This window comes from Thamnophis elegans, chromosome 2 (assembly GCF_009769535.1).
Source record: "Thamnophis elegans isolate rThaEle1 chromosome 2, rThaEle1.pri, whole genome shotgun sequence".
Classification (NCBI taxonomy): Eukaryota; Metazoa; Chordata; class Lepidosauria; order Squamata; family Colubridae; genus Thamnophis; species Thamnophis elegans.
The window spans coordinates 132,401,323-132,424,397 of record NC_045542.1 but is presented as its reverse complement, the minus strand read 5'-3'; the positions used below and the strand labels follow the sequence as shown (position 1 = coordinate 132,424,397).

Sequence of the window (23,075 nt, the reverse complement as noted above, 5' to 3'; positions counted from 1 at the left end):
ATGTAAAGACACAAAACATCTGGTCTTATTTTATAAAACGAACATGTTGGATCTGGGAGATTTGCAAGGGATTCTATTTCACAGAAAGTTTCAAGATCCTTCATCTAGGTTCAGGGGATTCATCAGCGCAGGGAAACAAAGAGGAAGGAATAATGTAAACCTTTGTTTTATGTCTTCAGATGCAGAAAAAAAAAAGAGAGAACCAGTTCCAGGAAAGAAAGAAGAAGGAAACCTTCAGAGATGGTGATTCCCAGGAGTGAAGTGCTGTATTCCAGGGGGTAAAGAAGCAGTGAAAGTTTGGTTGGGAGGAAAAAGTTAAAACAACTCCTCTCTAGTAATTCCCATAGTATATCCATTGTATATCTATAGTGATGCAAAGAGTTGCTTTTGTTTGGCTTGATTTTCTGTCTATAGGTGAGGAACAATAAAAGAAACTCAGCTCAGAAGTAATTTCACATGTTTTCCTTGGTTCTTAGAGCTGACAATTTAAGAGTTGAAAATGCAAAAATAAAAATAAAAGTCTTGTTTAAGTTTTAACAAATCTTTTTTGGCTCATTTTTGGATAAATAAAAAAGCGATCCTATGATTAAATGATGGCTCTCTCTCTCTCTCTCTCTCTCCTCTCCTCTCTCTCTCTCTCTCTGCTGTGTGTTGTGTGTGTGTGTGTGTGTGTATAGAAATATAATGCTTTGCCTAAACTTATCTAGTGATTCCTTCCAGGTGAATGGGGATTTGAATCTGCATTTCTGAATTAATCTGGTATTCTCTCAACTGTAGTACTCTAGATGAAGACTGTGTTGAAAACTATCATCTTGCTCTGACTACTTCACTCAAGAATTTGTTTCTGTAAATTGTAATAAAAAATATTATCAAAAAAGAAGAAGAATCAAAATAGCATTTGTCTAGTCATGGAAAATTACCTGAATGTAGTAGCTCTGATTAGTTGTTACTAAGACCTAGTTGTTACGTTACTAGGGCAAGGATTTTGAAAGGCCATTGAGGTTATCCCTCCCCTTGAATTTGGCCACTTCCCATTTGATCGATGCATTCTACATAATTTTATAGCGAAATGTCTAATCTGAATACAGCAATCAAGTCTCTTCAACAAATGCATTGGATGCTTCCATAAATGCAGCATTCTTTGTGCTTCAAAAATTATGCTGAGCAGGTTAAGATGATGGGATAGAAGATGACAAGATTTAGGGCTTCAAGGGAGCTAATCTGGAATCAATGTGCATATTTCTTCCAGAATACTTGGTTATCATAAAAAAGAATATTTGGTCATGGTAGCAATAGCAACGTTTCCACCATTAATATTTTCAATACAAAGGGAGCTCAGAAGTGGTTCCTATGGGATCAGCCACAAAGGATCGGATGGTGATGTGATGTTGCAATAATGCACATACCCAGTTAGTACGGATTGCATCGCAATTCTACATCCACCATCTTGACTTTTTTGACCTGATATGACTGAGGATTAGTAGAAATATTACTGATGGCTGCATAACTGCCATAGAACTATGCCACTATCCCACCAATACAAATCATAATGCTAGCCTACTTCCATGTTTTACTTCTTTTTTTAACATAATACTTAGAGAACTGAAATATTTTTAGGAGAGCAAATGCGCACTTAACACATGATGCATATCTTATATGTCATGTTTGTTTTATCACTGGCAATAAAGAAAGAATTTGTTTCACATGAACAATATTGTTAGAGCCTTAAATATTCAACATCTATAAAAAGCAAAGGCATGTAAGTACTATAGTTTTCAAACACTGATATATCTGAATAAAATAGATAACAGATAGTATAAATACATCGTCCTGGACCATTAATCAAGTTTTTTTTCTCTCTGTAAAGCTCCAAATAAAAGCACTCTGTACTAGATGAAATTTAAATGTTTTTCTTTTAAGAACATTTACAAGTCATAAAGCTCCTGAAAAGAGACATCTAAATGAGATGTAACTGTGATATTTAAATGGGCAAATGTAAAGTATTCTGTGTGCATTTAGATAGCAAAGGAGCAGAAAATTACTAAATTTAAGTATTATTGCAGAGTTATTGAAGGTGAACTGTAAAAAAAATGCACCCCAAAGAATAAAAATACTAACAGAAGTATCAACTTCATTGGGTAGGAAATGGGATTTTGGCTGAGCATTTAATGGTTAAGACCTTTATCCTTTAAAAAGAATAAGATAGAGCAAAATTTGCTCCATTAGCTGTATATTTTAAGGTATAATGAGTTGTAGAAAATTGCCCAGAGAAAATGAAAGTATCACTGCATTCACAAAAGTCAGTGTTTTATTTTTGATAGCGCTAAACAATGTTAACCTAGGCATTTCTTTTCTAATTTGTGTTTTAATTGATTTGCTAAATATCTTTCAGATTTCATTATTAAATGAAAACTAATGGATCAAGCAAAATGAATATCCCCCCCCCCCCCCGAAAAACATTTAATTTAGGAAAAGATTTGTGTATTTCTCAACAATGTTTGGCAGTGTTTTCTCTGCAAGGTGTTTCTAACTAAATTTCTCAAGGTCACCAATCAACAGCTTGGGGAGAAAGATAGATAGGTCACTCAATGATCTCTTGACTGATTCTCCTCAACTTACATTTTTTTTTAAAAATGACAGGTTTTGCTAGAGCTGTAAAAGCATATATGTATTGCTTTTATTTATTTACACAACAATGTATCTATTTCCCTCTTGCAAGAATCAATGCAATGTTCAATAAGTTATCAATTGACAAATCAGGCAATAAATGACAACAATTTCTGCCTCAAAATTTCTTGTGCATTTTTAGAAGAAAACCCTTTCAAACAAGAGCATTTCATTGAAATGTGTACATCGTCCAGCTCTGCCTAAACATCTAAGTTCCCACATTTCAGTTAAATCCCAACTAATTAAATTCAATTAATCTCCCTTAACAATGGACTCAGCTCTGCCACTGCCTCAGCCACATTGATGTTGTAGGTGCGAAGGGGAATCTGTGAACGTGTGTGTGTGATGTGTGGTGTGTGTGTGTGTGTTTGTGTGGTACGTTATGTCCTATGGTGAGAGAAATGGCCTTCCGCCATTGAAAATCCAGCTAACTTCTCACTGCATGCCTTTATTTGGTGATATACACATTTGAAAAAGTAATGAAATGGGATGTTTACTGTTAAAACTGGCAACTAAATTGTTCCTGTCAACATTGTATTCTTCTTGTCAGATTTCTCACTGAATCTTGAAATTAGAATGGAGATCAAGAGCAATGTTTCCAGAAGACAGTTTTGCCTCAGTGTCTATTTTGCTGTTAGGTTTCAACTTATATATGCTTAATCACAGTATACAAGGTAAATGACAAAGGTATCCCTGAGTGAGCAGGTAAAATCAGTGTTCCTAAATTCTGCAGGTTACCTTTATAGCCTATAGCAGTGTTTCTCAACCCTGGCAACTTTGTGAGGTATGGGGAATTCTGGAATGGATGACCATACATCTAAAAGTTGCCAAGGTTGAGAAACAATGGCTATAGTATTGTATAGTCTTATAACCAGCAGGTGTTGTTGTCATAATTCATGAGCCGAGGTGGCGCAGTGGTTAGGGTGCAGTACTGTAGCCACTTCAGCTGACTGCTAGTTCTGCAGCTCGGCGGTTCAAATCTCACCGGCTCAGGGTTGACTCAGCCTTCCATCCTTCCGAGGTGAGTAAAATGAGGACCCAGATTGTGGGGCAATATGCTGACTCTGTAAACCGCTTAGAGAGGCTGAAAGCCCTATGAAGCGGTATATAAGTCTAACTGCTATAATGTTATGGCAACACCCACAGAAACAGCAAGTGAGATTTTTCCAATACGTGAACATTAGGCAACATGTCAATAGGCTTATATTATTTATTTTGTTATTCCTTTTCTCTCAGTTTTAATAGCAATAAATTACAGATAGCCCTTGATTTAGTGACTAAAGTTATGACCCACATTTGAAGTTCCAACAGCTTCCCCTATGCCTTGCGGTCATAAGATTGTGTTTTGGGTGTTTGGCAACTGGCCCACATTTATAGCCGTTGCCACATCCTCTGGTCACATGACCATAATTTATGCCATTTATTGGTAGAAACTGCATTTACTTCCAGTTTCTTGCAAAAAAAAACCCCACTCATTGTGGACAATGGATTCATTTAATGATCACAGTGATTCACTTAACAACTATTGCAAAATAGGGTTGCATGGTCATGTGGGGACCCTCTTGGCATGACTTTTAACAATTCTGAGATCAATTATAATCATAACTTGAGGACTATCTGTACCTAATTCTCTTTCCAGCTATTTGTCTATAACTTCTGTCTCACTAGCCAGAATATCATTTGGTTATGAATTTGTTTTTACATATCTAGACACTTATTTAAGTTTTCATCTTAACTTCTTTCATCTCATCTTTTTCTAAATAAAGATTTTTTAATTTTTAAACAAACAAAAATAAACAAAAACATAAACACATGCAACCTTCTTCCGTTTCATCTCATCTTCTATCTTTACAAATTTTCAGCCATTCTTTTTTTCAAAAGCTGTCAGTTTAGTATCCAGTGACTTAGTCAATTTAGCACCAAGTGATTCAGTTCAATTTGTCAAAGATTTTCTGAAGTAAATCTGGTGTAATTATTTTTTCTGAAGGTTGCTTTATCAATCCTCTCATCTCTTTTGCTGTTTTTGCCATTTTTCTGATAGTTACTATTGCAATAACATAATTCAAAAATGAAGGTATCTTACTTCCAAAGGAAAAAATAAAAGCCATGATATCCTTTTTCTTTTCTATTTGTCTTCCTGTCCCCTGCATACTATAGATTCAAATGGCAACCAGTCAGCATAGAGTCTGATTCTTGTTTGTTTTGTAAATATCCACCAATTGTCTGCGTTTTTAATAATAAACAAAAAACATTCTCAGAAAATATTCAGTTCATTTGTCTATTTTAATTCCACTTTATTCAAAAGCATCTTCACCAAAAATTAAATTAACCATCCACTTTATCTGTTTTAAACTTTCTTACATCCCTTCCTTCTTGCCATTCAGAAAACCTTCCTTTAGCTGTAAATTAATTATATCCAAACGTTGTTTAGAAAACGAGACCTGTACCATTACACCTCCAAGCTTGATTGAAATCTCTTAACTCTCAGCTCTTCAACTCACAAGTTGGCCGCAAAAGCCTCAGTTCTGGCAAGCTACTCATTAGGAGCAGTTGCCTGGAGTGTAGTTTTATGACTTCACAATCTCTGCTTTATCCAGTAAGGCTGTGTCAGCCACATTTCACTGTCTGCCTGCTGATTTCCAATGCAATGACATCCCCACTGCTTCAGGAACATCCAGTAGATCCTCACCTGGAAGTCCTTGGTGGTGGTGTGTTCATGAAAAATTGAAGGTTTTTCGATTTAAATTAAGGAAGAATCTCTTATTGAAGTGTCTAGATTTTTATTCTGAAAGTACTGTATAGTTCAGCAAATGTCAGTACTCATTTTTGAAACTCCTGTTTCAATATTAAAAAATAGTGCTATTTGTTTAATATAGTTGGCATTATACCATATTTGTGATAAAGGCTGGCTAAAACAAAGCAGTAGGGAATGTATTCATATGATTGTCTAGTTACACTCTAAAGTCATAGGATTTAAGTACTAGAGGAAATGGACCAGTTGTAAACTGGCATACCTCCTAGAATTTGAGATTCTTATTCTTATCTACAGCTTGGAAATGGATTATCTCCTCTACTGGAAAAAAAAAACCACCACTCTAATGGAAAAATGAAATGGTTGATTGATTCCAGCAGTTCTAGTAAAGCTTTCTTCTATTTGGATATAGTAGACTATAAATTTCAATATTCCTTGCCAACAGGAATGATAAGCTTATCGTTCCAACACAACTGATGGGTGGCAGCTTATGAAAGGTTGTTCTACAGAACTCTGTTAAATCCAAATCATTTTTAAACCTCAAACAAACAAACTATGCCATTTATTTGTAGTGAAGAACACAACACACTTCGTTCAGAGAACATTAGTTTACATTGCTATCCTGGTGCTTGTTATCAAGAATTCTTTTAGAAAAAGCACCAATGAGGAGTCAAACAAGAAAAGTCCATACATCAGGAGTAAGCAAAAATTACTGTACATCCCTGCTGTGTGGCTTTTTGATCATTAAAATCTTGATTTTGCATTCCATAGCTACCAAGATGGAATTCATTTTAAAATTCCAATGTTGTTTCTCTTCTTAGGTTTGAAAAATTACACCATGCTATTGGGAACCACAAAAACATTGATTTTTGGATGATAAGATAATTAAATAACTTACCACTGGTTCTTAGGGGAAAAATGCTCAAAGATTTTTCAAGATACAAATAAGAATCCGAACAAGAAGAAATGTGTTGTGTCATGCTTCGTAAACAACCAGCTAGAAAAATGCTAAGAAGACTCACGCTGGGTTGATAGGAATTCAGTGAAATTGATTTCTTTAGAGGGATGGTAAATTTATTCAATTTGAGACTTATAAACCTGTCTCTGATGATAAGCTATACATGGGGGTGTTTATATATTTATTTGGATATTTCACATTCTATATTTTACAGTTTCAGGATTACTGATTTAAAGAGATTACCGAAGGCTTACAACATCAAGGAATGTGCCAGGTTTGACATGAACCTATTAAAATATCACAAGAATACATAATGTCCATTGATCTATTTGTCACAACAATAAATACTGCCATAGCAAAAGAGAAGCACGTAGGACATTGACTGAATATTTTTTTTTTTCAGGAGTGGATTTTTTAGAATGAAAAGAGATTAAGATAAGGTGAAATATCAATATCCAACTAAAACTGTCCACTATCAAAGTTTTGGTACACATGTAGTGAATTTATGTGTTGATGTATCAAAGTGCAGGCATTTGCACTGTTCTCACAAGTACTCTTCTTTTAATTAATAAGCAGACATACAGGCGGGGCTGTTTTGCGTTTGTGAGATTTGTCCCTCTTCTTCTTTTTTGCCTAATGGCCAAACACAGTTGAAAAATCAACATATCCAAGCTCTTTGAATGTATGTGAATGGTTGTTTAGCCGAGGTGGCGCAGTGGTTAGGGTGCAGTACTGCCAGCCACTTCAGCTGACTGTTATCTGCAGTACGGCGGTTCTAATCTCACCGACTCAAGGTTGACTCAGCCTTCCATCCTTCCGAGGTGGGTGAAATGAGGACCCGGATTGTTGGGGGGCGATATGCTGACTCTGTAAACCGCTTAGAGAGGGCTGAAAGCCCTATGAAGCGGTATATAAGTCTAACTGCTATTGCTATTGCTATGTACACATTTTTTTAAACCTTATTACTTATTTTTCATTATTCAAGTATGAATTTATTATTTATTGTTAACTGAAACCCCAAGTGTGGTCTTTTTAAAACAATCTCCATTGTATAAGATGATTTTTCAGCTTGACTGAAAAAGATGATTTCTTAATCATTTGTTCTTTCATCAAACAACATCCAATCTGTTCATTTATTTAGTGGATGCTCAATGAGTTTCCAGGATTCTTTGGTGGGGCTTTTTACAGAGAGCTTTTAAAAGATGGCTCAGCCTTGGAGAAGCTTATTATAGATTTGGGGAGATTTTAGCCTTGGACTTCCAACTTTGGGTTTGTTTCAAGAGTTTCACATATATAGTTTTCTTTAAACAAACTGGTAATATGTATACATGTTCATAAGTTTTCTTATTAAGAAGATATTATCATATCATTCTTATTACATTCTTGTGTGTGACTGTACTAGATATGCTGAAGTGTGAAAAATATATATTTGGAAAACTTAGTCTCTAATTCCCAAAGAGCCATAGAACTGGTCATTCTCTTTTGGCTAAACCCCTATTCAAGGAACATTTGTAATACAGGCAGTCCTCAATTTATCACTGGTTGCTTAACAACTGTTGGAAATAATGATGGGCTGAAAAAATACTACTATCCATCCTTGAAGTTATGGCTACATTTATTTTTATAAATAGGTCAAGGTGGCAAACATAGCTACTACCCCCTTCTTCCTTCTCCTATTTCCCACAATAACTCTGTGAGGTGTGTGGGGCTGAGAGAGAGTGACTGGCCCAAGGTTACCCCGCTGGCTTTTATGATTAAGGCAGTACTATAACTCCCATTCTCCCAGTTTCTAGTCAGATGCCTTAAACATCTCTAGTAAAATCATTTTATGGCTTGTCACTAATAAATGTTTAGAATAGAATAGAATTCTTTATTGGTCAAGTGTGATTGGACACATAAGGAATTTGTCTTTGATGCAGATGCTCTCAGTGTATATAAAAAGACAAGATACAAGAATCATAAGGTACAACACTTAATGATAGTTAAGGTACAAATAAGCAATCAGGAAATAATCAATGTCAGTATAAATCATAAGGATACAAGCAACAAGCTATAGTCATACAGTCATAAGTACGAGGAGATGGGTGATAGGAACGATGAGAAGACTAATAGTAATACAGCTTTAGTGAATGGTTTGACAGTGGTGAGGGAATTATTTGTTTAGCAGAGTGATGGCATTCAGGAAAAACTGTTCTTGTGTCTAGTTGTCTTGGTGTGCAGTGCTCTATAGTGTCGTTTCGAAGGTAGGAGTTGAAACAATTTATGTTTAATCAGCAGTGATAATATTAGGGTGACTTTGTCTATAAAATTATGTGGCCTTTTAATTTATCCACCCTTAATGAAGCTGTTGTAAAAAAACCACAGTTTTTTAAAGAGGAACTTGTCTTTGCTTTTCTCCGTACCTATATATTCCGGCAGGCCTGGGACTGTTGACCTCTCGAATGAGGCCCAGCCCCTAAGGTTGAGTGCATGTTGTGCCTTTTTAACTGCCTTGTTTCTCTATTTTTTAAATTTTTAGTATTCTTTTAAATTGTTTTTTTTTATGTAAGCCACCCGGAGTCCTTCGGGATTGGGCGGCATATAAATTTATTAAACATTAAACATTATATGGGGATATATATCATGAAACTACAGTAGCTACATTTTATGGCTCTTCTGTGTAAATATTCCGGGGCCTTAAGTATAAGTAATTACAATAAACAATACACTTGTAATCAATGAGTTTTCATCTGTAGTAAAGCCAACAATAAAAACGACTGCATTCACGTTGCTCATGAGTTATAGTCAACAGATTTTTATTTCATCCTTCATTACCTCGAGCCATAAACTTTCATAAAAAAGCACATGTAGTATAGTATCCACCTTCTTCATTGGGACTGGTTATCTGCTTAGCAACAAATTATGTCAGAAGATGAATAACTTTGTTGCTATAAATTAGCTTATAAATGATAATAAAGCAGCTTCACGTACAGAAGTACATTCGTCACTTCCTAGATTACTGAGCATATGAATTATCTTTAAGACAAAAGTATTGTGTGTCAGATGATAACATCTGTCTGTGGTATCTAAATTCAATACCCATTACTGACATTCTGGACATGGGCAAAAGTTTTGATGCAGGATATTCTTTGCATGCAGAAGCCTTATGTTACAAGTTACTTATTTACTAGATTAACCTCTCGTATTTCTTCTAGGGAGACTCAAGGTGAGATAATATAGCAGTTTCTCTTCCAGTTGTTTGCCTCAGCCACAAACATATGAAGTAAATTAGGTGGAGAGACTAGGATTTGCCCAGAGTTACTTATTATGACCTTTAAAGCGCTCCATGGCTTAGGCCCAGGGTATCTGCGAGACCACCTACTACCACCGGTAGCCTCACATCGTCCAGTGCGATCCCACAGAGTTGGCCTCCTCAGGGTACTGTCGGCCAGACAGTGTCGGCTAGTGACCCCCCAGGGGGAGAGCCTTCTCTATGGGAGCACCTTCCCTCTGGAATGAGCTGCCCCCGGAGCTTCGTATAATCCTCGACCTCCGGTCCTTCTGACACGCCATAAAAAGTTGGCTTTTCCAGCAAGCCAGCCTGGCCTGAACAAAACAATAACTTATTGATCACTGTTAATTTTAATTTTTTTTAAAAAATGTATTGTCAATTTTAATTGGGATATTCCATTTAATTTTTTTTAACTTTTATTATGTGCTTCTCTTAATTGTTGTACGCTGCCCTGAGTCCTTGGGAGAAGGGCGGCATATAAATCTAATAAATCTCCATCTCAATCTAGTGAGCTTTTACAGCTATGGGTAGACAGAATTTCAGGAATTGGGTATGTCTAGTTTAATGACAGGAACATGGTGGCTCAGTGGCTAAGACACTGAACTTATCTATCAGAAAGGTCAGCAGTTCGATGGTTTGAATCACTAGCACCACGTAATGGAGTGAGCTACTGTTACTTGTCCCAGCTTCTGCCAACCTAGTAGTCCAAAAGCTTGTAAAAATGCAAGTAGAAAAATAGGAATCACGTTTGGTGGGAAGCAGTGGTGGGATTCAAAAAATTTACCAACCAGTTCTCTGCCCTGTCCATCTGGGCAGGCGGGGCTCGGTGGTCATGTGATCATGTGGGCATGTCCAAGTCAATGTCACTCAGGTCAATGGGCACGTCACCTTAGTTGTTACAATGGTAATAAGGGTTAACTGGAGAGGCAGTTTCTGTAAGCAGGGCAATAAAGATTAGGCTAGAAACAACATCAGAATGTTTCCTTCCTGCCTTCCTTACAGGATTAGCCCTGTAAAGTGGGAAATAACAAAAGAGTTCTTCCAACAACCGGTTCTCCGAACTGCTTAGAAAGTTACCAACCGGTTCTCCCGAATAGGTGCGAACTGGCTGAATCCTACCACTGGTGGGAAGATAACAGCACTCTGTACACTTTTGGCATTTAGTTATGCTGGCCACATGACCACAGAGAAGTCTTCAGACAGCGCTGGCTCTTTGGCTTTGAAATGGAAATTAGCACTACCCTCTAAAGTGGGAATGACTAGCACATATGTGTGAGGGGAACCCTTACCTTTACCTTAGTTTAATGACAAGAAGGACTAGGGGTGATACAATAGCAGTGTTCCATTATCTTGGGGTCCTAGTGTCAGAATAATACAATGGTGGTTGATTGAGTAACAACTCCAGTTCTATGCAAGGTTGGGATGATGAACTCCAACCCCCAAACACCTCAGCATTGCTGACCCTTGCATGGTGATGAAGAGATGTATGGCCAAAATCCCCCTTCCCACCTAAATCTCAATAAAATAAGCCGAAGGATGTAATATAGAAACATAATCATCTTTACATTAGGAAAAATAAAATATGATATATAGATAAAAAATAAATTAAATGTAAATTGGGCAGCAATGCCTAGCAGTTGGAAGGAGTAGATCCTTCAAGTTATTATTATTTTTTAATTGTCTGTCTGGAAGGTTTGATATCAAAGGTAAAGATTCATGCTATTTGTGTCAATTCTACATATCAGTCTATTAATACATGCATTGATTTACAGTGATCTTTGCCATATCATTAACATATGGATAAGCTTTAAGGAAGCATCTTAATTGTGCTGGATTCTTTTAGTATCATTAAGTTCATGATTCACACATACAGTACCTTAGCCCTTCTAATTGAATACTGTTTTTCCTACAGTAATTGATTAGTTCTAGCCAACCTGCAACATTTTTATTTTCAAAAAAAAAAAGAGAAAAGGATACCCATTTCATACTGAAGACTTTATGTGGTTTAAAGGACTCCTAATGGCTTGGCTAAACTGACTGTGACAGGCTCAGCCTGTGCAATTTGCTATCTGGTAAGGTCATAAAATCTAAAGGCTGGGCTGGTTTGCTAGGCCTCCTCTATTTTGCCAGCCAAGCGGTGCTTCTTTACATTCATGGAAATGCTCCTTAGCATGCCTGTCTCAGAAAGAATACAATCGATTTCATGTTTCCCATTGTCGTAGTCTCAGCGTAAATCTACAGGCTGTTATGCATTATAGCAATCTGAAGAGAACAGACAAATATGTCAAAGCTAGTATGGCAACTGGCATAGTGGTGACATGTTGTTGCTTCTCTGATAGATGTATAGGAGATCTGGAATATGTTGCTAACATTCTGGCAGAGCCCATAATATTTTGACAGCTTAGAAAGATGTCAGTGCTGGACATCATTTCTTTTTCAAATGGAGAGAAAGGAAATCATGTATGCGAGACAACTTTGTCTCCATTCTCTGTTACAAGTGCACATTAACCCTGACTATTTAAACCAATTTTAAAAGCATTGTGTGTAATAATTGCCCTATATAATTTGCCTACTCTCACAAGGAAAGCTAAACATCACCTCCACTCAACTGCTTGAAAAGGTCTTCATACATTTACCATGAGCCTTCAGCCAAATGCGTTCATCCTCCTATGAGTGATGGAGAAGCCTAGGCAGGGCTCATAATTCTGTCATTTTTACAGTTCCTTGACCCGGGAACTGGCACATGTAACTCTCCTGCAACACAAATTCCTCCCTGAATTCATGACAGTTAGCATGCTGTTGAGTACCACAGGAAGGAAAATGGGAACAAATGCTGACACATGTGTAATGATGATATGACACTTGCACTGACTTGTGTTGGAGGTCTTAACCAATGTATGCAATTATGGTATATCTCAATGCATGTGTAGTTAGTTTGGTTAGTTTGGTATCATCTCATCTTACTGAGATTGTTGCCAAACTCAAGCCTAGTAAAGAAATAATTAGAGTGTTGCTGGCTACCATAAACAAGTGTAATTTTCTAAAATTACATTTAAAGGCCTTGAGGTGCTTGAAATGATCTTTAGAAAATCATTAAGGGTAGGCATTTACAAAAATAAAACATTAATTTTTGAAGACTATCTTCAGTTGTCATGTAATTAATATAAGTATTGTAGTTATACTAATTAAAGGCTGGTTCCTTGAACATGCTGTGCTAGCATGGTCAACTGACTGGACCTCCAGAAAAAAAGATAAAGAGATTTCTTGTTGTTATTGGTAAGGAAGATTCACCCCCACAATGAAATATGTGGTGGCATTCTGTCCTAAAAGAATGAAGCAGGAAAACGCCTCCAGATGTTTCTATTGGCATCAATTTATATTAAGAGAATGTTTGTCAGGGATTCTTTGCATTGAACAGGAAGATGTACTTAATACTTAAAGGAGTGTTTCTCAATTTCAGCAATTTTAAGATGTGCGGACTTCAACATCCAGATTTCAGCTATTCTGGGCAGCAGATCAGGAGAGCAATGGGTGATTTATTAAGCCTAAATCAAGCCTTTTAAAGCAGCTGCCTCATTTTATTCAGTGTTGGCTTGAAGTTTTGATCTCCTCTCTGTGAAAAGAACGCCCCTAGAATATCTGTTTTCGTATTTGAGAGCAATAGTTTTGGAAAAAAAGACAGACCCTGTGAGATATTATATTCTTTGAAAAAGAGCATCCATGTTTCTGAGCATTTTCATCTTTTCAATGTAAAATTAATATTGTTGGCAAAACAAGCATAAACATATTTAAAAAGATAGCTTTAAAAAAAGCAAATCCAAACAAAAAAGTGACCAATTTTTGAATTTAATTCCATCCAGAAATTGTTTAGTGTGTAGAAAATCAGTTTACCCTTACTGAACTTGGCATCCAGTGCTCTTCATAAAGGTAAAATGCAGTTCACATGACTTCAGCATCTGTGGTTCACTATTAAGGTACGGATCATTAGCTTTACCTTCCTGAAATTCAAAAAGCAATTAAGTGGAACTTAGTATTTGTGTCCAACACTAAGTATTGAGAGATTTTGGAATGGGTTTTGATGGACTTGAACAAAATGTATATGACTAAGAACTGGATATAACCTAAAATATTAAGGAATATTTTTATGATGGAATTTTTATGATGATCACTGTGTAAAACTGCATCCAGAGATGGGTTGCTGCCAGTTCGACCTAGATGGGGCAAGCCAGTAGTGGTGGTGGCAGGAGGCTCTGTCCACCTGCCCAGATGCTTCTGCACATGTGCAGAAGTATCGCGTATGTGTGTCCATGCACGAGTAAACCTGGTAGTAAAAAATGGAAACACACCCATTGACTGCATCATATTAACACATACACAAACAATAGTCAAGATCTGTGTAGCTTACAGAATATAGAAACTTTAGCACTGCTATTATAATTTATATTTAATTGCAAGAAAGATGTATGTATTAGTCAGCATGAGATCCTAGCAAAAAAAAGCCTTGTGACAATGGCATTATGTCATTTATTTGGCCTTTTCACCTCTCATGTACAGTTGGGATTATGTTTGATAATCATGGTTTTTCTCTATTTCTATAGGTAATGCAGGTTGACTCCAGCTCAGTCTAATTCCTTAGCTTTACATTGACAGAGAATTGAGTGCATTCTGCAATCAGGTATAGAAAGAAAGAAAGTTCTTACTTTCCCCCATCATAGAATAGAATAGAACAGAATAGAATAGAAGACAGTCACCATTTTGCTTGGGCTTGTCATAATCTTCCCAGTTTAATTGATTGAAACTACCTTAAACTGACAACACTTGCATTAGAAGTGTTTCCTGGAGAGATTTCATTTAATATGTTTGGTGAGTTCACAGGAAAATGGCCCATAGATACAGTGCTTCAGAATTTCAGCTAATTCCATTAAGTTAAATGAACATACTTCCAGTAAATGTAAATACATTTGCTACTTTAGTATATGTAAATAGAGTCTAAAAAGAAGTAAGATTTACTGAAATATAGCATGAAATTTATTGTGCAGGACCTTGTTTAGTTTACAATATTAAATGCAAATATTATGAGCTACAAATGTTCACATTGTGCGTGAAATGAAGCATGTATTATTATGGAATAAAAACAAAAATTGCAGCTGTTTTCTTGAGCTGTTGTGAACAATTCTGTGTCTATTCCCCAAAATGGATGTGGTACTTTGTACATTATACTTATTAGATATAAAGTCTTTCATTTTTTCCTCTGTGTTGAGCTAATAGAATTCTTTTTATACAGTTTACCTAATAGCACTTACCGTTCTTTCCCTGGCCATGATATCTGTTTCTAAATGAGAAAATGTACAGCAAAGTCAGGGAGGAGATTCAAGGTGACTAGTTCTATTTGCACTGGGAATATTTTTTTTCTTGACTGATTATATAAAATCCTTTCTACCCTTTATTCTAATAAGCAAACATGGAGACATAGATGAAACTGTGAGAAATCTTTGCAATTGGGATGGTTCTCAGGCTGGAAGTCATCTTTTGCATTGAGCCTTCAGACCTGCCACATTTAAGCCTGTGGGAAGTTGGGAGGGGAATTATATAGAGTGGAGTAGATATAGTCAAAATAACATTACTTTCTCAAGGACATTTTGCCCTGCACTTGGAGTGGTGTGATGGGAGGCATCTCCAGTGGGGAAGGTGCCTGATTGGATCGTATGATGGGCATGTGGATCAGGAGTGGGTTCTAGCTTCTTCTACTGCCAGTTCTCTTAGGGATGTGCTTTGGGCACACACATGATTTGCATGCATGCATGCTTACGCGGTAGGTTAAAAAAAGGCACCACCGATAGAACCGATTTGGGGCGGTGGGTGGCCAGCCAAGTTACTACCTACTCGGCCAAACTGGTCTGAACCAGTAGGAACCCACCTCTGATGTTGGTGCTGGGCAGGGATTTTAACTTTCATCTGGAAACCTGGAAACTTTCAGATTCAGATTTTCCCAGATTGCCAATATGACATGTCTAATAAATGGAACTTTGAGGAACCTCAAGCCTCGGAGTCTTTTTCATTGGGGGTGTTACTTGGAACCCTGACAATGATTACATTGTTATGTGTAGGCTGGTAGTCTGCTAGAAGGGTGTGTTGTTATATGTTGGTGTACGCTGCTGGTTTGCTAGGAGGGGTGTGTAATATAATAAAAGCTGGCTATGTAGACCTGCATCTGGGGGCAAATTAAAATCAAGGAATGACACAAACTTCCTGACAAAGCAAATGGAAGATAAGAGATTAAAAGCAGGTGATCTTAAAGGAAGCCATCAGGAGATCCAACCTGAAAATAATTTCCCGACAGTGAGATTGATCAATCAGTGGAAAAGCTTGCCTCCTAAAGTTGTGGATGCCCTATCCCTGGAGATTTTCAAGAGAAGATTGGACAACCATTTGTCCAGGATGGTGTAAGAGTTCCTGCCTTGGATGGGAAGTTGAAAGAAAACTTCCACCCCTATGATTCATGACTCAATTTGTTTAAATATGTGCTATGCTTTCAAATGTACTTCAGTTTCTCATGCCCTATTAACATTATGGCTTGACTATTGCAGCATACTGTACAAGGGGCTGCCCTTATGACAACCTGAAAGCTTGAACTGGTCCAGAATGCAGAGGCACAGGCAGTGATGGGCATGCCCCAGTATGGAATACCTCTGCTTCATGAACTGCACTGATTGCCAATTTGCTTCTAGGTATGATTCAAAGGACTAATTGCTACCTCTAAAGTCCGACATCATAGCAGAGGGATTGTTGATTGAAGGACATATGTCTCCCATAACATCTGCCTAGCTGATTCAATTCTACAGATTTGGTGTGGTCTAAGTTCCTTTGATTAAACTATATCACCCATCAGATCCAGAAGCCTGTCTTCTCTGTACCAGCACCAACTGAGGCTCCTCTTGAGATCTGGATGGCCTCTACTTTGTTCTTTAAAAAAAAATCAGTAGAAAGTTGTCTCTTTACCTAGGCCCTTGGTGAGGGAAAGTGAGACGCTTCTTGCTTAATTCCATGCGCCTGTCATTCTTGCTATTCTTGTTTTTCCTGACTTAGAATAGTTCCCAAATACACAAAAAGTTTCCCATTGTGGGAAATACAAATGGAACTTCTAGAAATTCTAATGATAGAATACTGCTTGCTGTGAGTCTATAACTTGGGATAAAATATCTATAGTGGGCTATAATATCTATATTTAAATTCCCCTTTTACTCCTTTAATCCTTAATTCAGGGCAGAGTCGGGCGACTGGATGGAGATCAGCATTTACTGGCGATGCCCTTCCTGACGCCATGTGGAGTTTGCAGCAGATTTTCTTTGTACCCTAGGTCAGAAATATCTGCTGCTACCTAAGATTGAACTCTCAACCTTCCAAGTGCGAGAGTCTTCACCACTACACCACCAGGTCACTCATAATATCTATATTTGAACTCTGATTATTTCTTAATGCGGGGAGAGAGAGAGACAGAGAGACAGAGAGAGAAATGTAGACAGACAGAGAGACAGAGAGAAGGTGTCTTTCAAAATATAGTAACTTATCATGGCTCTTTTACCCACTGCAGTCAGAAAAACAATTTTTGAATAAAAGAAATCTGTACTATCCAATTTAATAATCAAGAACTCAAAAATAATATTTCTTCAGTAATGCACCTGCTTTTAAATACCTTTTTGAGCTCTATTATTATTTCATTTTATTTAAAGCCCAATTCAAATGATTGCAATTGTTCATGTTTCAAGTGTTTGTAAAGTTAAGAGTTTGCCAATTAGAACTATACCTTTTTCTTTCCTATCTCTGTATTTTTCACTCACTTTTACTATGTATCATAGAAATAAATGCATAATAGACACAATTATAAATGCACTTAAATATATACATACAGTATATTTGAAATAAAACGCAACAGCCTATGTGGTGTTAGAATTCCAAGTCTAGGAATTGCAGAGACAGTTGGGTATAGTGGTTGAGGCACCAGGTTAGACACCAGAAGATGGTAGTTCTAATCCTACCTTACTTACAAAGCCAGCTAGATGACCTGGGGCCAGTCATTCTCTCTCAGTCCTAGAAGACATATATATATATATATATATATATATATATATATATATATAATATATATATATATATATATATATATATATATATATATATGAGACTCTTCTTGCTTAATTTATATATATATATATATATATATATATAGATATATATATATATATATACTATATATATTATATATATATTATATATATATATTATTATATATATATATATATATATATATATATATATTATATATATATATATACATATATATATATAGTATCTACTATATTATATATATATATATATATATATATATATATATATATATATATATATATATATATATATATATATAATACACTACCGGTTCTGTGGGCATGACTTGGTGGGTATAGCATGGCTTGGTGGGCATGGCAGGAGAAGAATACTGTAAAAACTCCATTCCCTCCACTCCAGGGGAAGGTTACTTCAAAATCCCCATTTTCCTCCCGATCAGCTGGGACTCGGAAGCAGAGAATAGATGGGGGCAGAGCCAGCCAGAGGTGGTATTTACCGGTTCTCCAAACTACTCAAATTTCCGCTACTGGTTCTCCAGAACTGGTCAGAACTGATGAATACCACCTCTGGTTCAGTTCCATCCAGTCACCCAGGTTAGATATTAGTACTAATTAAGTGTCCTTCTAAACTGCTGGCTTTATGATCTGCCTTTGGCTCAGGGTTTTTATCAGTTGCTGACCGTGCTTCTATAAAATTACACTAGAACATACAGTAGATTATCTCTTGCTAATAGAGATGCACAAAATAATATGGTTTCCCCGAGGTAGTTATAAGCTAGTCTTCTGAATGATCACATTCTGCATTCTCCTTTGTGCTGAGGGTGGGTATTTCATGCCACACACAGATGGATTTAGACAGGGGTGAGTCTGTCACTTTTAACAACATCAAAAATGAACTCTCATTAGTTCATCTCTGAAATTCAATTTATTTTGCAACAGTATAATGGCATCCAAAATCCATTCCTTATGATACAATTGTGAAAATCAATATATATGTACACATACATAAAGTAGTGAAATTTTTAAAACGTGATAATGGGGCCTTGTTTTCTGGTGGAACCAACACCACGAAGAAGCATCATGCTGCCATAATCTTTTGGTGCACAATGAAAATCTCAGGCTCACAGCTTTCAGAACCATGGTAAAATACATGTTCTTTACAATACACTCAAAATATGTTAAATGTACATTTACTGTAATTATGCTTCACCTTCTTTCTAATTCATTAAATTTTCTGATTGAAATGAGTATGTGCATGTGGGTGTGTCATAAGAGACCGTAAAAATGAAAATTTAATTATAAAAGGACATAACATCATTCATTATTAATAATCGCCAACAATGTGGAATATGTTTATATATAAAATCCATTAGGAAGATAAGCTGGCTGAGGTCCTAAAATACGACAAGCATTTCTCCAGGAAGTACAGAATCAATTGTAAATAAGATTTGCAAAAAAAATTGCAAGCAATTGGATTGATTCACTAATAAATTGGGATGTCCCATGCTGGGTCAAATTAAGGCATATCTAGTCTATTGTCCTCTTTTCTAATTTGCTCTCTGCAAATGATACTTGAGATGGAGATATCTTATAGATAGATGCTCCATTAAATCAATAACTTTAAAAAAACAAGCAAAAAACTCCCCATCGTCTGCCAATGCTGTCATTAAATGTCTATGGACATTCTCAGTCATCCAAGTCATGGTTATCCCAAAGGTGCTTTTTCAAGAGGCAACTGGACTTTCTGGTTTTTTCTTTGAAGACATTTCGCAAAGCCAAATGAAAACCAGAAAGTCCATTTGCCTCTTGAAGAAGTACCTCTGAGCTGTCATTAAATCTTACAGTACTAAATTCAGCATATCTTATTAATTATGTCTTGAGTGAAGACTTATTTATAGTGGAGAGAATTGTCTTAAATATACTACTTACCAAACTGCCTTTAGTTTCTTGAAGTTGAGTTTTATCAGAAAAGGAAAACAATATCTATGTTCCCCACTTTTGAATATTACATACATGATTCTTAAACCTCATTACAAGACAGTTTCTAATCCAGAACATCTTAAATTTGAGGCGAGAGGGTGCAAGCTATACAGACTGCACAGGATTTCAAATAAGATGCATTTAAACAGGTGAAGCTGGCAAACATGTTGCTCTAAGCTTGCTATTCTGATTTAAATCAACCCATCCTTCGGTTTCCTCAGGAATAATTTGAGGGAACCCCACAAGTATTTTACTCTAGTGATAACAGACTTGTGAGATTTCCAGAGCCAGTTCAAGACATTCTCCGCCTTTCCTGACAAGTCTCAAGGATGCTGCAATCAAGGTCACAGTTGCAGCTGCAGTCACCGTTGTTGAAGTGTCGTTTGATGTTTGGGTAGTATCTATGGGAAGGGCAGCAGGTATCGATCAGCCAGTTTTCCACAGACGTCGGGCAACATGAACAGAAACTCCCAAAACTGGCAGAATAAGCAGGCCAGGATGAGTGTGGCACATTCATCTGTGTTCAAAAGGAAAAGGGCAAAGCGTGAGATTCACAAGATAAATGGGAATCCATCGGCATTGTGATAGATTCTTCACATTAAAAATAACATAGTAAAGGATTCATACACTTCTTATGCTACGAATCACTAGAAACATTTTCTAGCACAAATTAAATGCAACTGCTTAGCAGGAAGTCCCTCTTAGCTAGAGGAATCTTATTTATTGCAGCCATAAAAACTAGATTGATAGAGAGAAAAAAAGATTGTGAAAAGAATGTGTACGTACTAAGCATCTATATAAGGTAATCATGGCCAGGATCAGTATACCATGTGGCCTTAAACATTTCTCCCTACATGCTGGCCTCCTGATTCCCAAACTCTCATTTACTATGCTTAAAATATCTTCTTGGCTCTGTACAGATTAACATCCCATTAAAAAAAATTTAAAAAAATTGCTAAAGGAGATGTCACAGAGAATGTTAAATTAAAAGACTCAAATTAAATACTTATTCCAAGAAAAGTACTAATCTGTGAGTACTGCATCAGAAATGGAGACAAGATTTCTGCATGGGCAGAAATCCTGGAAACTGGCAGTGGAGGAGGGTAGAGGTGGGAAAAATACTCAGATTGAACAGCCAAGAAGCAGATGTAGAAACAGATAAAGATCCTAGAGAGGAATAAGGGAGGCAGGTCAAAAATAAAAAAGCATAGCAATTAAAGTATTGAAGCGGGTAAGAGATGATAGACAGATGATTTCTTGTCTTTAGTGTTGTTTTGATTTGATTTGCTTTTCCTCTCTTTCTTCTTTCTTCTTTTTTTTGTAGGTTGGTGATATGACTAGAAGTTAGTTAGGATAGAAATAAAATGTTTTGGAGCAAAGGGTAACATGATTAAAATCTAGAATAAGAGATAGAAATAAGAAAGGGGAAGATTAGTGAATACACTTTTATATAATAAAATAAGAGCAATAATAAGAGAAGACATGGAATAATTGAATAACTTATCTAAATATGTATTACGATTAGAAATATTAAGTTGGTTGAAAGTAATAACTGTGACTAATGCTATTAGTTTTATTTGTATTAGAATGTATAGCATCTGGTGCTACACTGTTCACATATCAATGTTTGTTTAATTTTTTTTAAATAAAAACTTTTTAAAAAGTAATGGAGGACTATTTTGTTTTAATCAGGCTTGATAGTTGAACTATTTCCTGTTTAAATGAGAATGAGCAATTTGGTTAGTAGTTAAGGCATTGGGCTAAAAAGCCTTGGCCTTGAAAGCCATCTCAGGGACTTTGGGCCAATCAATTTGTCTCAGCCCATGATGATCAGTTGGTCAGTCAATTCTTTTGCAATTAATGGATCAGTAATCAGTTGATCTGAGAAAGCAGACCCTGTACTTGGGGAAAAAATGCTAGTAAGGAAAAGGATCTCCTGGAAGAAGATTCCAAGAATATTAACTGCATCTTAACTCTTTTAATAAGTTTGCAAACATCCCAGGGAGAAAGAGATTATTTGCCTTTACTTATTATTTTGCTATTGTTGTTAGTTGCAAAGTCATGTCCAACACCATCGTGATCCCATAGACAATGTTCCTCCAGGCCTTCCTGTCCTCTATCATCCTCTGGAGTTCCATTTAAGCCCATGCCTACTGCTTCAGAGTGACTCCATCCAGCCACCTCATTCTCTGCCGTCCCCTTTTTCTTTTGCCCTCAATCGTTCCCAGCAATAGGCTTTTCTCCAGTGAGTCCTTATTTCTCATTAAGTGGCCAAAGTTCTTGAATTTCATCTTCAGGATCTGGCCTTCTAAAGAGCAATCAGGATTGATCTCCTCTAGGACTGACTGGTTTGATTGCCTTGCAGTTCAAGGGACTCGCAGGAGTCTTCTCCAGCACCATACTTATTTATAGCCTGCCTTTATTATTTTGGTAATAATCCAAGACAGTGAACACACCTAATATTGCTTCCTCCTCTTATTTAACCCACAACAACCCATTGAGGTGGTTGGGTGGTGAGAGAGTGATGGGCCCAAAGTCACCCAGCTGGCTTTCATGCCTAAACTGAGACTATAACTCATAGTCTTTCTAGGCTGTTGCAGTAATCATTATTCCAAACTGGTGTTCAAGGGTTAGTGCCCTTTATTTAGCCATGGGACAGCAATTTGAAAGGCAAACAAATGTTTTCTGTGATTGGTTGCATAGATTGTCACAAAGGGGAAATTTTAACCTTGGTGACATTTTACTATTGTCATCACTGGCCTAGACTTGAATCCCCCTTCCTAATTATCCACACTACAGGGAAGTACCATTTGGTTCACTGGTATCGATAAACACCCTTTGATGAAATTTCTTAACCTATTCACATTGTAAATCAATAACCCAGCTCATCCCTAGGAGCTTTCTGTCAGTCAAAAGCTTCCCTGTGTATCCCAAATATTACATTAAAATCAAGTTTTATAATATCAGATAATAACACTAAGAAGCACGGTGCTGAATTAATTTTATTAGTAAGCTATCATCCATAATATTATCAATTTTAATACTTATCTAAATTTGTCAGGGATCTATTTAAGTTCAGACAAGCACAAATAACTCCCAAGTCAGTCTGAGAGAATGAAAATGACTAGATTTGGGAGATACTAAGTAAATTCATGCTTATATTTTTTCCTGAGTAAATGAACTGAAATAATTATCAAATTGAAACATGTTATAAGGTGACACTACTGCATTTAATTGTATGAAATTTACAGTGTAGAAAACGTAATCATTTTATCCAGTAGTCCATGGTGTAATTAAAGTTCTCCTCTTTTAGGTAACATA

General features: G+C 36.5%; 1 protein-coding gene across 1 annotated transcript in view; it reads right to left on the bottom strand.

Moving 5' to 3' along the window:
• Window positions 1-20,009: 20,009 nt before the first annotated feature.
• MDFIC2 (MyoD family inhibitor domain containing 2) overlaps window positions 20,010-23,075 on the bottom strand; it is a 60,881-nt gene continuing 57,815 nt past the window's right edge. Inside the window, 3 exon segments of the mRNA XM_032239111.1 lie at window positions 20,010-20,060; window positions 20,062-20,193; window positions 20,195-20,271. Of these exon segments, the coding sequence (XP_032095002.1) occupies window positions 20,010-20,060; window positions 20,062-20,193; window positions 20,195-20,271 (260 nt within the window).